The sequence below is a fragment of the Scyliorhinus canicula genome, chromosome 6 (assembly GCF_902713615.1).
Source record: "Scyliorhinus canicula chromosome 6, sScyCan1.1, whole genome shotgun sequence".
Lineage (NCBI taxonomy): Eukaryota > Metazoa > Chordata > Chondrichthyes > Carcharhiniformes > Scyliorhinidae > Scyliorhinus > Scyliorhinus canicula.
In genome coordinates this window covers 19,707,963-19,721,208 of record NC_052151.1, presented here as the reverse complement: position 1 = coordinate 19,721,208, position 13,246 = coordinate 19,707,963, and the positions used below count along the sequence as shown (strand labels likewise).

Sequence of the window (13,246 nt, the reverse complement as noted above, 5' to 3'; positions counted from 1 at the left end):
GGTGATTGGTTAACTGGCCTGTTGGACGAGTGGGCTAAACTGCCATGGCAGGTGATTGGCTAACTGGCCTGTGGAAGGTGATTGGCTAAATGGCCTGTGGACGGTGTTTGGCTAACTGGTCAGTGGAAGATGATTGGCTAACTGGCCTTAGGAAGGTGATTGGGTAACTGGCCTGTGGACGGTGATTGGCTAACTGGTTGGTTGCTCCGGAGCCGATGACGCAGAGAGTGGGCGGGGCAATGTCAGGCCGTCTCCTTAAAGGCGAGCGGGAGCGGCAGAGCGGCGCAGCCGAGCTGGTGTCAACACCGTCGTGTCCAACACGCAGAGCAGCAAAAAACAAATCAGTCACCGCGAAGTGCGTTCTGACCTGATCCAGGAAACTTTCCAGTCACTGAGTCGCCCAGACGGTGCCTCAGCGATGTTCAGCTGGCTGGGGCGGGATGACCGCGGGAGGAAGGATCCCGAGGTCTTCCACACGGTGACGGACGGCCTGAAGAAGCTGTACCGAACCAAGCTGCTGCCTCTGGAGGAACATTACCGCTTCCATGATTTCCACTCGCCCGCCCTGGAGGAGGCCGATTTCGACAACAAGCCCATGCTGCTGCTGGTTGGCCAGTACTCCACCGGCAAGACCACCTTCATCAGGTAGGGATGGAGGAGATCCCTCACTCGCAGCGCCCCCAGAGCAGGGGAGGGGGTACTGCACTGCATAGGGCAGTCACTCACACTGCCCCCAGAGTAGGGGAGGGGGCAATGCACTGTACAGGGTAGTCACTTGCAGCGTCCCCAGAGCAGGGGAGGGGGGCACTGCACAGGGCAGTCACTCACTGCCCCCAGAGCAGGGGAGGGGGTACTGCACTGCACAGGGCAGTCACTCACTGCCCCCAGAGTAGGGGAGGGGGCAATGCACTGTACAGGGTAGTCACTTGCAGTGTCCCCAGAGCAGGGGGTGCTGCACTGCACAGGGCAGTCACTCACAGTGCCCCCAGGGGAGGTGGTACTGCACTGCAAAGGGCAGTCACTCAGTGGCCCCAGGGGAGGGGGTACTGCACTGCACATGGCAGTCACTCACAGTGCCCCCAGAGGAGAGGGGGGTACTGCACTGCAATGCAAAGGCAGTCACTCACAGTGCCCCCAGAGCAGGAGAGGGGGCACTGCACTGCACAGGGCAGTCACTCACAATGAACCCAGAGGAGTGCAGGGGGCACTGCACTGCACAGGGCAGTCACTTGCAGTGTCCCCAGAGGAGGACAGGGGGCACTGCACTGCACAGGGGTGTCATTCACAGTGCAACCAAAACCGGTTGATGGGGCAATGCATAGGGCAGTCACTCTGTCCTGCACCCAGAGGAGGGGAGGGGTCACTGCACAGGGCAGTCACACAATATCCCCAGAGGAGGGGAGGGGACAGTGCTGAGGGAAATCACTGTCCCACCCAGAGGAGAGGAGGGGGCACTGTACAGGGCAGTCACTCTGCACCCCCCTCTCCACATTGTGTGCCCTCTTTGTGCACTGCCAATGTCCCTCTGCTGGGCTTGGTTGCTTCTCTCCCTCTCCACTCTGGTCCTGTGATTGTATGAATTTTTGGTGTCCTGATTCTATCCTCTGTCTAATCAGAATCTGGCTCATTTGCACCTTGGTACTTTTACCTGCCTTTGATTCATTACAGGTATTTTGTCCAACTACATTAATCCACAGGAAACTCCTCCCATCCCTCTTAAATGATTAGCAGATCCTTAGTCCTTTCTCATGTGTAGCTACCCTCCAATGTATCTAATGCTCTTTACTTCAGCTACTTGCTGTTCCATATTCTTTCCACTCACTGGTGAGTACATTTTCTTCAATGCTGAAGTAAGCAAATCTGGCAGTATTGTGGCAGTACTGCTTATCTGTGGAGGGAGGAACTGGAGTTATGTTTCAGTTATGTGACCTTCCATCACAATTACCTGATACAAGGACTTGCTTCTCTCCTCTGATATAACCGGATCTGTGGATTATTTCCAGGCAATTTCTGATGTTGAGCATCTGCAACCTATGACCACCTTAGATTAATAGGCCTGGGTTCTGGCTTTGTCTGCAGGAGGAAGCATCTTCCACATCTACCTTATTAAATCCTTTTGTAATACTTCCATAATATTAACCCTTTTGAACCACATACTCTTTGAAGAAAAACAGCTCTGGCTTATTCAATCTTTCTTGACCGATATTACCACCTCGTTTCTGGTATTGTGGAATTCCTACAGTGCAGAAGGAGGCCATTCAGCCCTCGAGTCTGCGTCGACTCTCTGAAAGAGCATCCCAACCAGGCCCAATTCCCCCACCCTATCTCTGCAACTCCATAACCCTACCGAACCTGCACATCTTTGGACTGTGGGGGGGGGGAAACCCACACAGACACTGCAAACTTGACAGTCACCCAGGGCAGAAAATGAACCCAGGTCCCTGGTGCAATGAGGCAGCTACTGTGCTGCTGTGTCATCCTTGTAAATACTTGTTGCACTGTTGTTAGTGTTTCAATGATCATCTTGTGGTAAACACAGCTCTGCAATGTACTCTCATTGTGTTGTTATCATCATATCCTATCTTGTACTGGAATCTGGACTTTATTTTCCTTCTAGTATTGGTGTTCTTGAACTGTGACTTTTGGTGATTTTATATATCAGCATCCCTAGATCTTTTTGCTCCCCTACCCTTTTTTAGAGTTATTCTCCAAGGTATACGTGCCTCCTTATTCCTACTAAAATGCGCACACCTATAAATTGTGTCCATTATTTCTTTGGAACGGAGTTTGTCCATGTTCTCTCAGCAGTGCTGTCAGACCTGTCTGAGTTTTTTCAGATCCTCAGCATCTGCAGTATTTTGCTGTATTCCTGTTGTTTGATAACCCTTAACAACCATATTTATTGATCTGTCTCAAGCTCCAATTGTTCTTCCATCCCTAACTTTTTTGAAAAAGTTTTGCATCATGAGCTTTAAACATCTTGCACAGCCAATCTGCACAGAGTAAACTACAACAGACAGGAATGGGATAGTGACCCAATCATCTTGAGATTCGTTGAGGGATAAATATTGTCCAGGACACAGGAGATAACTCCTTTTGTTCTTTCAAATAGTGCCAAAGGACCTTTTTTCATCTACTTGAGAGAGGGCGGGCAGGGCTTCTGTTTAACATTTCACCAAAAACCGACACCTCTGACAGTGCAGCACGTGCTCAGCATTGAACGTAGTGCTGGTTTTGATTTGGGGCTTGGGTTTGTGGAGTGGAACTTGAACCTGTAACTTTGTAACTGGTGAGAGCCCTGTTAACTGAGCCCCAGCTGACACTGAAGGTGATTTTGATTACCCTCTTCCCCATGTTCATTGGTAACAATATACAACCCCCACCTCCTCCTTACTACAGAATGCAATGCAGTTAGACTGCCTATTTCATCAGCTGAGTCTTGTGTCCTGGTTTGAACAGTAGGGAGATCTCCCAGTTTTCTGTCTATCTTCCTAAAGAAGAGGCATTGCTCCTCGTGGGATTGGGGGATTAGAAATAAGATGCCTTCAAAAATTATTGGATTTTTAGTGCATGTAAAATGCTTTCAGGTTGGGTGGTATGGTAGTGGTTAGCAGTGTTGCTTCATAGCTCCAGGGTCCCTGGTTCGATTCCCGGCTTGAGTCACTGTCCGTGTGGAAACTGCACGTTCTCCCCATGATTGCGTGGGTTTCCTCCGGGCGCTCCGATTTCCTCCCATTAGTCCCGAAAGACGTGCTGTTGTGTGAATTGGACATTCTGAATTCTCCCTCTGTGTACCCGAACAGGTGCCGGAATGTGGCGACTAGGGGCTTTTCACAGTAACCTCATTGCAGTGTTAATGTAAGCCTACGAGAAAGATTATTTTGAAAATGAGCTGTGTAAATTCAACTTGGCTTTGTACATGGCATCCTAAATTGCCTTCACAATATTTCAGTACTCTGACCTCCACTTTTTAATACAATAATGACTCGGGTGACAGAATGAGTTATGCATTCAATTTTTGCTGCGAATATGACTTTGGGTGGCACAAATGTTGTGTAGATGGGAACTGGAAGATACATAGGGACTTGGATAGATGAAGTGGGCACAACTGTGGCACATACTTTTCACTGTTGGAACTAAACAATCCACTTTGGAATCAAGAGGCAAATTAGAATTATTTTGGTGGTGAGATCCAAGATGCTGGAAAGGTGGGGGGAACGAACTAGTGCGTAAGTGCAGTTAGTGTTTATTTCAATAAAAATGGAATAAATAGGATGCATTGGCTGTCGAGGGGCAAGTTCAGATCTTGGGCATTGCAACCCAAGAAGCACAGATTCACCAGAATCATGCCTGGGCTCAGTCGGAGTATATTTAAAATAGAACTGGGGAGATATTTGATACGAAAGGGTAAATGCTGGAAAATCTCTAAGTCTGCCAGCATCTGTAGGGAGAGAAAAGAGCTAACGTTTCAAGTCCGATGACTCTTTGTCAAAGCTAACAGACCGAGTGGGAAATATTTATACTGTGGAGTGAGAATGAAAGATGAGTCATTGCCAATGGCCACAGATACCAAGGGAAAAGAGTGCTAAAGGCAGTCCCCAGAGAGGACAAAAGATGTGAAAGGTCAAACAGCAGGGAAACTAACATAGAGGATGAACTGTAGGTGTGGGGGGAGGGGAAGCAAAGGGGAGAAAGGTGCAGAAAAGGTGGATAAGATTGGGGGGAGGGGGGGGAATTAAACATACATTAAGAAAGAAATGGTAAAAGACAGTTAAGATGAAATGAAAACAAATGGGTCGAGGTGGGGCTGATCATCTGAAATTGTTGAATTTGGTGTTCAGGCCGGAAGGCTGTAATGTGCCTAACCGGAAGATGAGATGTTGTTCCTCCAGTTTACGTTGCGCTTCACTGGAACATTGCAGCAGGCCAAGAACAGACATATGGGCAGGGGAGAGGGTAAGCAACAGGAAGGTCAGGGTCCTGAATGCGCACAGACCGAAGATGCTCAGCAAGTGATCACCCAGCGAATGCAATAGACCAGATTGAGAGAGGTGCAAATGAAATGCTGCTTAACCTGGAATGAGTGTTTTGGGCCTGGAATGTTAAGCATGAAAGAGGTAAAGGGGCCATTAGCGCCCAGCTTCCCTGGGTTTCTGTTGCTATGACTCATCTTTCGTTCTCGCTCTGCAGTATAAATATTTCCCACTCTGTTAGCTTTGAAAAAGAGTAATCGGACTCTAAACGTTAGTTCTTTTCTCTCCCTGCAGATGCTGCTGGACTTGCTGAGATTTTCCAGCATTTTCCCTTTCGTTTCAGATTCCAGCATCTGCAGGAATTAGCTTTTATTGGGTAGATATTTGATGTTGTGGGATATATGGATAATGTGGGGAAGGTGAAATTAGCTAAGGCTGCAACAAATCAAGATGCATAAAACTATTAGGTTTGAAATGGTTGAGTAAGCTAGGACAAAATGCAGTTTGGTAGTTCTGGGGAGGCGATGGCGTAGTCACTGGACTAGTAAACCAGAAGAGTAATGCTCTGGGGACTGAGATTCAAATCCCGTCACTGCAGATGGTGAAATTTGAATTCAATAAAAATCTGCAATTAAAAGTCTAATGATGACCATGAAACCATTGTCGAAAAAACCTACCTTGTTCACTAATGTCCTTCCTGGTCTGGCCTACATGTGACTCCAGACCCACAGTAGGTGGTTGACTCTTAGTTTCCCCCTCGAGGGCAATTGGGGATGGCAATAAATGCTGGCACAGCCTGCGATGTCCATGTCCTATGAACGAATGAAAAGAAATGAAGTAAAATAGGAATTATTTTATTGACCCCAATACTAAACCTTTCTCCCCATTGCCGTAGTCCTCTCAACATTTGCATTGTCAAGACATGCGATTAGTTTTCGTAGATCCCCTATGATCTAAGTGGAAAATGTGTTTTGGGTGAATGGCCTACTCCTGTTTCTCTAACTTTTGAAGGAAGACCTCTGTGTTCCTTGTGAACCATTCCTATTATTGCAAAGACTATTTTGATAGGGCTGTATATGTAATTTATATTTCACCACTTGTTTATACACAACACTGAGACTGTTCCTTACAATGAAGGAATGATGCTCTGCAGTTTGACATACAATATTGTATATTGTAATCCATCTTGCTATTGTGCTTGCTTTGCAAAGTGACCCTATTGTGTACGTGTTTTGTGACCGCGTCATAAGCTGAATTATGGTGACATTTGTTGCTTAATTGTATACTTGTGTAGCATCTGCATCAGTTGACCTTAATTGCTATAAATATTGATCATTTTCTCTGGTTCTGTCTCAGGTACCTTCTGGAACAAGATTTTCCAGGAATGAGGATTGGACCTGAACCAACTACTGACTGCTTCATTGCTGTAATGAATGGGGATGTGGAAGGTGTGATTCCGGGAAATGCTCTGGTGGTGGATCCAAAAAAGCCATTCCGGAAACTTAATTCTTTTGGCAATGCATTTTTGAACAGGTTAATACATGTTGATCACTTTATAAATTGGTAATGGTAATTTGAGATGTACAGCCAGCAGAAGAGTTATTTAGAAATTGGGCTACTTTTACTGCAGTTGTTCTGGGTTAAGCAGCATGAATCTCCGGATTGTATCAAGTTTGCTGCACATTTGGTGGAGATTGGGGATGTAGGAAGAGGATATTTGCAGGAAATTAAGGATTCCCAACTGTTCTCTAGTAACAATATGAATTAATTACACACCCAAGTGCCTGATGTGGATATGGGAATTATAATCTGCAAACTCTATTGAATTAGAAAACATGCAAATAATGAGACCACATTTGGCACTGGTGTCTGACTCCAATGTTCTACCCTTTTTGTGGACTAACTTTGTAAATAAACACTTGCAATGTGACACCCTAAAGTTGAATGACAGTATTGCAGACCGTGTCTCAATCAAGCTATAGCCTTCTAGGACTCTCTGATGTCTTATGGAATACAGTCTATATAGCAGCGCTAGTTTTGCTGTCATAGACGTCCATGAATCCTGCCCCAGTATTAACACTTGGGTCTCAGGAATGGAGAATCCTGCCGAAGGTGTTTTTCATGCATCCAAACTAGCGCGGTGGAGTGGTATCGTCACCGGATGTCTAATCCAGTCCCAGAGTCGTGCTCTGGGAACCCGGGTTCAAATCCCGCTCTGGCAGATGGTGAAATTTGTATTTATTGGGGGAAAAAAAATAAATCTGGAATTAAAAAGTGACCAGCTGTCGTTAAAAACACGTCTGGTTCCCTTTTTCAGGCAGGCAATCTGTCGTTCTTATCTGGTCTGTCCTATATGTGACTCCAGACCCACAGCAATGTGGTTGACTGTTAAATGCTGCCAGGGATGGTCCAGCCAGCGACGCCCACATCCCGTGAACAAATAAAAAATGTCCCAGAGACCGACTAAATTAATTTAAAAAAAATATATATATATTTGAATTCCCAGTGATCAACCTAAAGGAATTGCACAAGGCTTTAGATTTGGATTTATTGTCACGCGTACCGAGGTACAGTGAAACTTATTGTTCTGCGTACAGTCCAGGCAGATCGCTCCATACATGAAAAACCTAGGATATATAAATATTGGTTGAAGCATACAAACTTTGATTGTAACCAACAGACTAAAAGCAATATTAATTAACTAACCTAGCAGGATGAATGAACTACAGAAAATATATCTTCCCCCGCCTTTAACTGTTTAACATGGCTGAAAACCCCAGTTATATTTCACTGACTGTTCTGCAGGATTAACAGTTTTTAAACAGAAACCAGCACAACATCACATCCTGGTTTCAGTGGGTTTGCTTTTCTTCCTCTTGCTGAGAGTTGTAATGTAGTGTCTGTTAAATGGTGCTTCGATCAATATCCAGGAAAATCTCAACTGAATAACAGCAGTAAAGGGTAATTGGATGATGTCTTTGATTACACTAGGTTGAATATTCTGGATTCTGTAGATTTCCATGGGCTGCTGAGACCATCTTCCCTCCCGCATTCTGCCTTGAAATCTACTGACTCACTTGCTGCAGCTAGTTTCTCTTGCTTGCTTTGTGATGCTTAAGAATGTAAAGGCTTTTCTCATGATACCTTCCAAATTCAAGTCCAGTTTTTCCATTAATCCCTATTTGAGTCTCTTCACTTGGATTTGTTAGTGTGGCTCCATTTGACTGACCTCGCTCTCGCTCTCGCTCTCTTATCAAGCCTATAAGATTGCATTAAATATGCTACTTTGGGCAGCACGGTGATGCAGTGGTTAGCACTGCTGCCTTACAGCACCAAGGCCCCAGGTTCAATCCTAGCTGTAGGTCACTGTCTGCATGGAGTTTGTACATTCACCCTGTGTTTGCTTGGGTTTCGCCCCCATTGCCCAAAGATGTGCAGGATAGGTGGATCAGCCACACTAAATTGCCCCCAAAATGAATTGGGTACTCTGAATTTATTTTTAAAGAGGATGCCATAAAAATATGATAAACATCCAAAGACGTTTCACATGAGCATTACTTAAATAAAGATATACTGAGCCACATAAGGAGGCTCAGATGATCAAAGGCTAGGTGAAAGAAGCTCTTGGGATGAGAGAGAGGCGTAAGGAGAGAGTTCTAGAGCTTGGGTAACTAGGTGGTAATGTCTGGGGAGTTCAAATCCCACCATGGCAGCTAGTGGAATTTAAATTTAATTAATAAATCTGGGATAAAAACAGCTAATCTCATATCGGTGATCATGACGGTTATTTGTCATAAAGACCCATCTGGTTCACCAACGTCCTTGAGGAATGGAAATCGGCTACCCTTGCCCAGTCTGACCTGCACATGATTCCAGATCGGCAACAAAGTGATTGACTCTTAACTGCCTTCTGAAATGGCCCAGCAAGCTCTGTTAAAGGGTAATCAATGATTGGCAATATTGCCCACCTTGATGGGATGTGGGTATGCTGGCACAGAATGAAGAAGTAATTGGTTGTGCTGTTAAAATACACCAGTCCAGAATGCAGATGTCAGGGGTAGGTTACTGAGGGGGGAGCAGGGGGCAAGGAGGAGTGAGTCAGGGGATGTCACAAACCTGGAAAAGGGCAGTCTTCCTGATGGCATAGACATAGAATTTACAGTGCAGAAGAAGGCCATTTGGCCCATCGAGTCTGCACCGGCCCTTGGAAAGAGCACCCCATTTAAGCCCTGACGTAATATACGTAATCCAGCAACGCCACCCAACCCCTTTGGACACTAAGGGCAATTTATCATGGCCAATCCACCTAACCTGCACATCTGATGGCATGAATGAGATCTGAAACTCTTCTTGGGGTCAAATGTCACATCCGTGATGTGGACAGACTAAATGTATCTCCAATATTTGCCAGGCAGCGTGATCGAGTTGGTAACTACAAAGAACAAAGAAAAGTACAGCACAGGAACAGGCCCTTCGGCCCTCCAAGCCTGCACTGACCATGCTGCCCTTAAAATCTTCTACACTTCCGTATCCCTCTATTCCCATCCTATTCATGTATTTGTCAAGGTGTTTTTTTAAACATCGCTATCGTCCCTGCTTCCGCCACCTCCTCCGGTAGCGAGTTCCAGGCACCCACTACCCTCTGTGTATAATTTTTAAAAAACTTACCTTGTACATCGACTCTAAGCCTTGCCCCTCTCATCTTAAACCTATGCCCCCTAGTATTTGACCCCTCTACCCTGGGGAAAAAGTCTCTGACTATCTACTCTGTCCATACCCCTCATAATTTTGTAGACCTCTATCAGGTCACCCCTCAACCTCCTTCATTCCAGTGAGAACAAACAGTTTATTCAACCTCTCCTCATTGCTAATTTTTTTTTGGTTTCAAATGTTTTATTATAGACTTGTTTCATGTTTTGGAAAAAGAATCCTAGGATTTTTCCTCCTGTATATTGTCGCTTGGCCTCTTCATGGTCGATGATGCCAGCTGAAGTTGTTACAACGGGATACACATTGTCGGGAAAGCAGTAGACCATTTCGTCACCCTTCTAGTTCCTTTACTTGAACATCAAATCAGGGGCTAATGACACCACACTTGTTCAGTCTGCCTGTGAGATTGCAACTATTTTCCCACCCTTGTGGTCATCAATAATTTCAAACACTCCAATGTAGCCATGCTTCATCATTACAGTCAGGAATCTGTAGGGTGTAGAGTTTGGAGCAGCAAGTGGAGAGTGTGTCAGAGAAGGAATGGTTTACATTGATACAATTACAGGATATCTTGTTTAATTTGTGAGCTGTCTAGGTACTGTGACAGCGATGGTTGAACTATCCTACTTGTAAAAGGATCATGAACGAGAGGGCACTGAATGTTGTGAGACAACCTTATTGTACAACGAGTAGCTTGGGTCTGGATTGTACTTCCTGAAAATGTGATGGAGGCAGTTTGAATCGGGGCATTAGGTGATGATTTAATAATATTTATTGTCACACGTAGGCTTACATTAATAGTACAATGAAGTTACTGTGAAAAGCCCCTAGTTGCCACATTCTGGCACCTGTTCGGGTACAAAGGGAGAGTTCAGAATGTTCAAATTACCTAACTGCACATCTTTTGGGCTTTGTGGGAAAACCAGAGCACCCGGTGGAAACCCACGCAGACGTGGGGGGGGGGGAAGGTGCAGACAGTGACCCTGACCGGGAAGTGAACCTGGGACCCTGGTGCTGTGACACAGCTGTGCTGCCCACTGTGCTACCATGCCACCCAAGGTTGCAGAAGAATGGCACTGCCAGAATGCTTATTTGGAGATCTAGTACAGACACAATGGGCCAAGTGGCCTCCTGCACTGTAATAATTCTGATTCTGAAATATGATTTGGAAGGATTGAGGGAATTCTGGGAACGTTGGGCAGGGATTTGGGAGATGAAATACACGTTCAAAACTTGGAGAGGAAAAGGAGATTGGAGATGGGTTGATGGTGAGATCAAATGTTTAGTTTTTTTTTGAGGGGGTTATTAACTGCAGATTTAAAGGAGCAAGGGACAGCACTTTTAAAGAGAAACATCAACAATATTTGCCAACATGCGAATCAAGTTGGGTGGTCAACGGTTAGAAATGGAATCGAGGAGCAGGAGGTGGGAATCATGGACAAGATCAGCCTCCAAGAGCATCAGGAGAGATGGGAGAGAGCTGCTGATAGTCTTTATCCTGCTGGCAGCAATCCACATTTTCCTTTAGGTCTTTGACCCTTGAATTTTGGCTGCATTCCAAAAAGACCCTTTGGAATGGCATCTTTTTTTTTATACCTCACAAAAAGCACAGTGCCGAAGAAGCTTCTAGTTCTTGCTTTGACATATCTATTCTTGTTGCTACCTATTCATTTCCTAACAGAAGAATTCTTTTTGTACTCATTTGATGCAGCATAGAAGACCACAGCCCTGCTTAATGCTCCCTTCAAGTATTAGTCAATTCTATTTGAAGGTAATTAGTGAATCTCCTGTCACTGATCACATAAATTTATGTTCTTGTTAACGACCTCTCTGCCACTGGAAACCTTTTTCTCCCCATGAATCCACTAGTAACTTATTAATTTTGCTGCAGAATGTCTCCGCAGTGGCAGTGTTGCCTCTGTCACCATAATTCGTATTGAAGGGCTGGAAAGCAAACACAGGAAGTTGATCAGTCTGCAGAAAGACCATACTGACCAACTTGGCCTAAGTGTTGCTTTGTAAATAAGGTACAGCTAAGATATTCAAGCCTCCTGAAGATAACAATAAGGCCAAGTGAATCTGATCATTATTATAGGCTAGTAAGTTTGCTGTTTAGCACACTGGGCTAAATCGTTGGCTTTGAAAGCAGGCCAGCAGCATGGTTCGATTCCTGTAACAGCCTTCCCGAACAGGTGCCGGAATGTGGCGACTAGGGGCTTTTCACAGTAACTTAATTGAAGTCTACTTGTGACAATAAGTAATTTTCATTTTTCATTTTCATAAAATATCAGGACTATTAAAGAGAATTCCTTTGACTTTGACGGAGTCTCATATATTTTTGTATGATTACAACTGCAACAAAATTAATTGGTCTGCCTGGAAAGGATTTCAGAATGTCAAAGGATTACTTTTGTCAGCGGGTGATTTTGAATTTAATATTTGATGTGGTGTTTGGTTTGAACATTTTTGGCCCCTCCCAGCTCTGGATTTTTTTCTTTATTTTTCATAGACGTTTTTTAAAACTGAGATCTTATTTGCATCTTTTTGTTTCTCTCTCCCACCCACACTATTGATTTTTTTTTTGTTTAGATTCTGTGAACCGTCAGCCTACTCTGATGATTCAGTTCTTTAACATTAATGTGCAAACATATGGGTCTCCTGTGTCTTCTGCAGTTTGAATATTTGTCACTCGTGTCTTGGCCTCTAAAACTGGATGCATCACATGGTTGTAGCCGAATCAGAAGTTTGGTCACAACTTCCTCTTGACTTGGGTTCTGTTGTCCTGTAATTGAACATGCGTGGCTTTTTAAATTTACTGCTGCCCATTCATTTAACTTATTTAGTTATGGAGCCAACTGAGACTTGTGGACCTTTTTTCCAGCACCACTCATGGAATCGGTGTGACATTACTTGGCCATCTGTGCAATTGTCTGCACTGAATAGTTCTTTCCTATGCCTTTATGCACTTGATCCAATTCATGCTATATTTCTGGGCTGCTTCCTTTTATAGAATCATAGAATTATTAGTGCAAAAGGAGGCCATTTGGCCCATTGAGTCTGCACCAACCCTCTGAAAGAGCACCAGTGGACCACTTCCCACCCCATCTCCATAACACCACCTAACCTGCACACCTTTAAGGGGCAATTTAGCATTGCCAATCTACCTAGCCTGCACATCTTTGGACTGTGGGCAGAACCCACGCAGACACTGGGAGAGTGCATATGCAGTCACACAAGACTGGAATTGAACCCGGGTCCTTTGACCCTCTGCATGAAGTTTCTGAATCGGGTGTTGATCTAAATTAGCAATTGTGCTGCAAACACTACCCTTCAACCCTGTGTACTCCCTGACTTAACCACTAATCATGAATTATTGCATTCTATGATCCATTTCTTTTTCCAGTCTGCTTACCTTGAGCCTCTAAGCTTTAAAATGTGGAACTTTCCCTGTTAATCTTTTGTATATCCTGTTGCAGGGTTTTCCGCAATTCAGCTGTGTCACTTGGTTCAGGCACCTAAATGTGCAGGTTAGATGCGGTTCTGGGGTTAGGGAGTCGGCCTAG

The 13,246-nt window shown here is 44.8% G+C and overlaps 1 protein-coding gene across 1 annotated transcript in view; it reads left to right on the top strand.

Moving 5' to 3' along the window:
• Nucleotides 1-228: 228 nt before the first annotated feature.
• LOC119967020 (EH domain-containing protein 3) overlaps nucleotides 229-13,246 on the top strand; it is a 101,017-nt gene continuing 87,999 nt past the window's right edge. Inside the window, exons 1-2 of the mRNA XM_038799022.1 lie at nucleotides 229-645; nucleotides 6,330-6,506. Of these exons, the coding sequence (XP_038654950.1) occupies nucleotides 419-645; nucleotides 6,330-6,506 (404 nt within the window). The 5' untranslated portion in view covers nucleotides 229-418. The remainder of the gene's footprint in view (nucleotides 646-6,329; nucleotides 6,507-13,246) is intronic.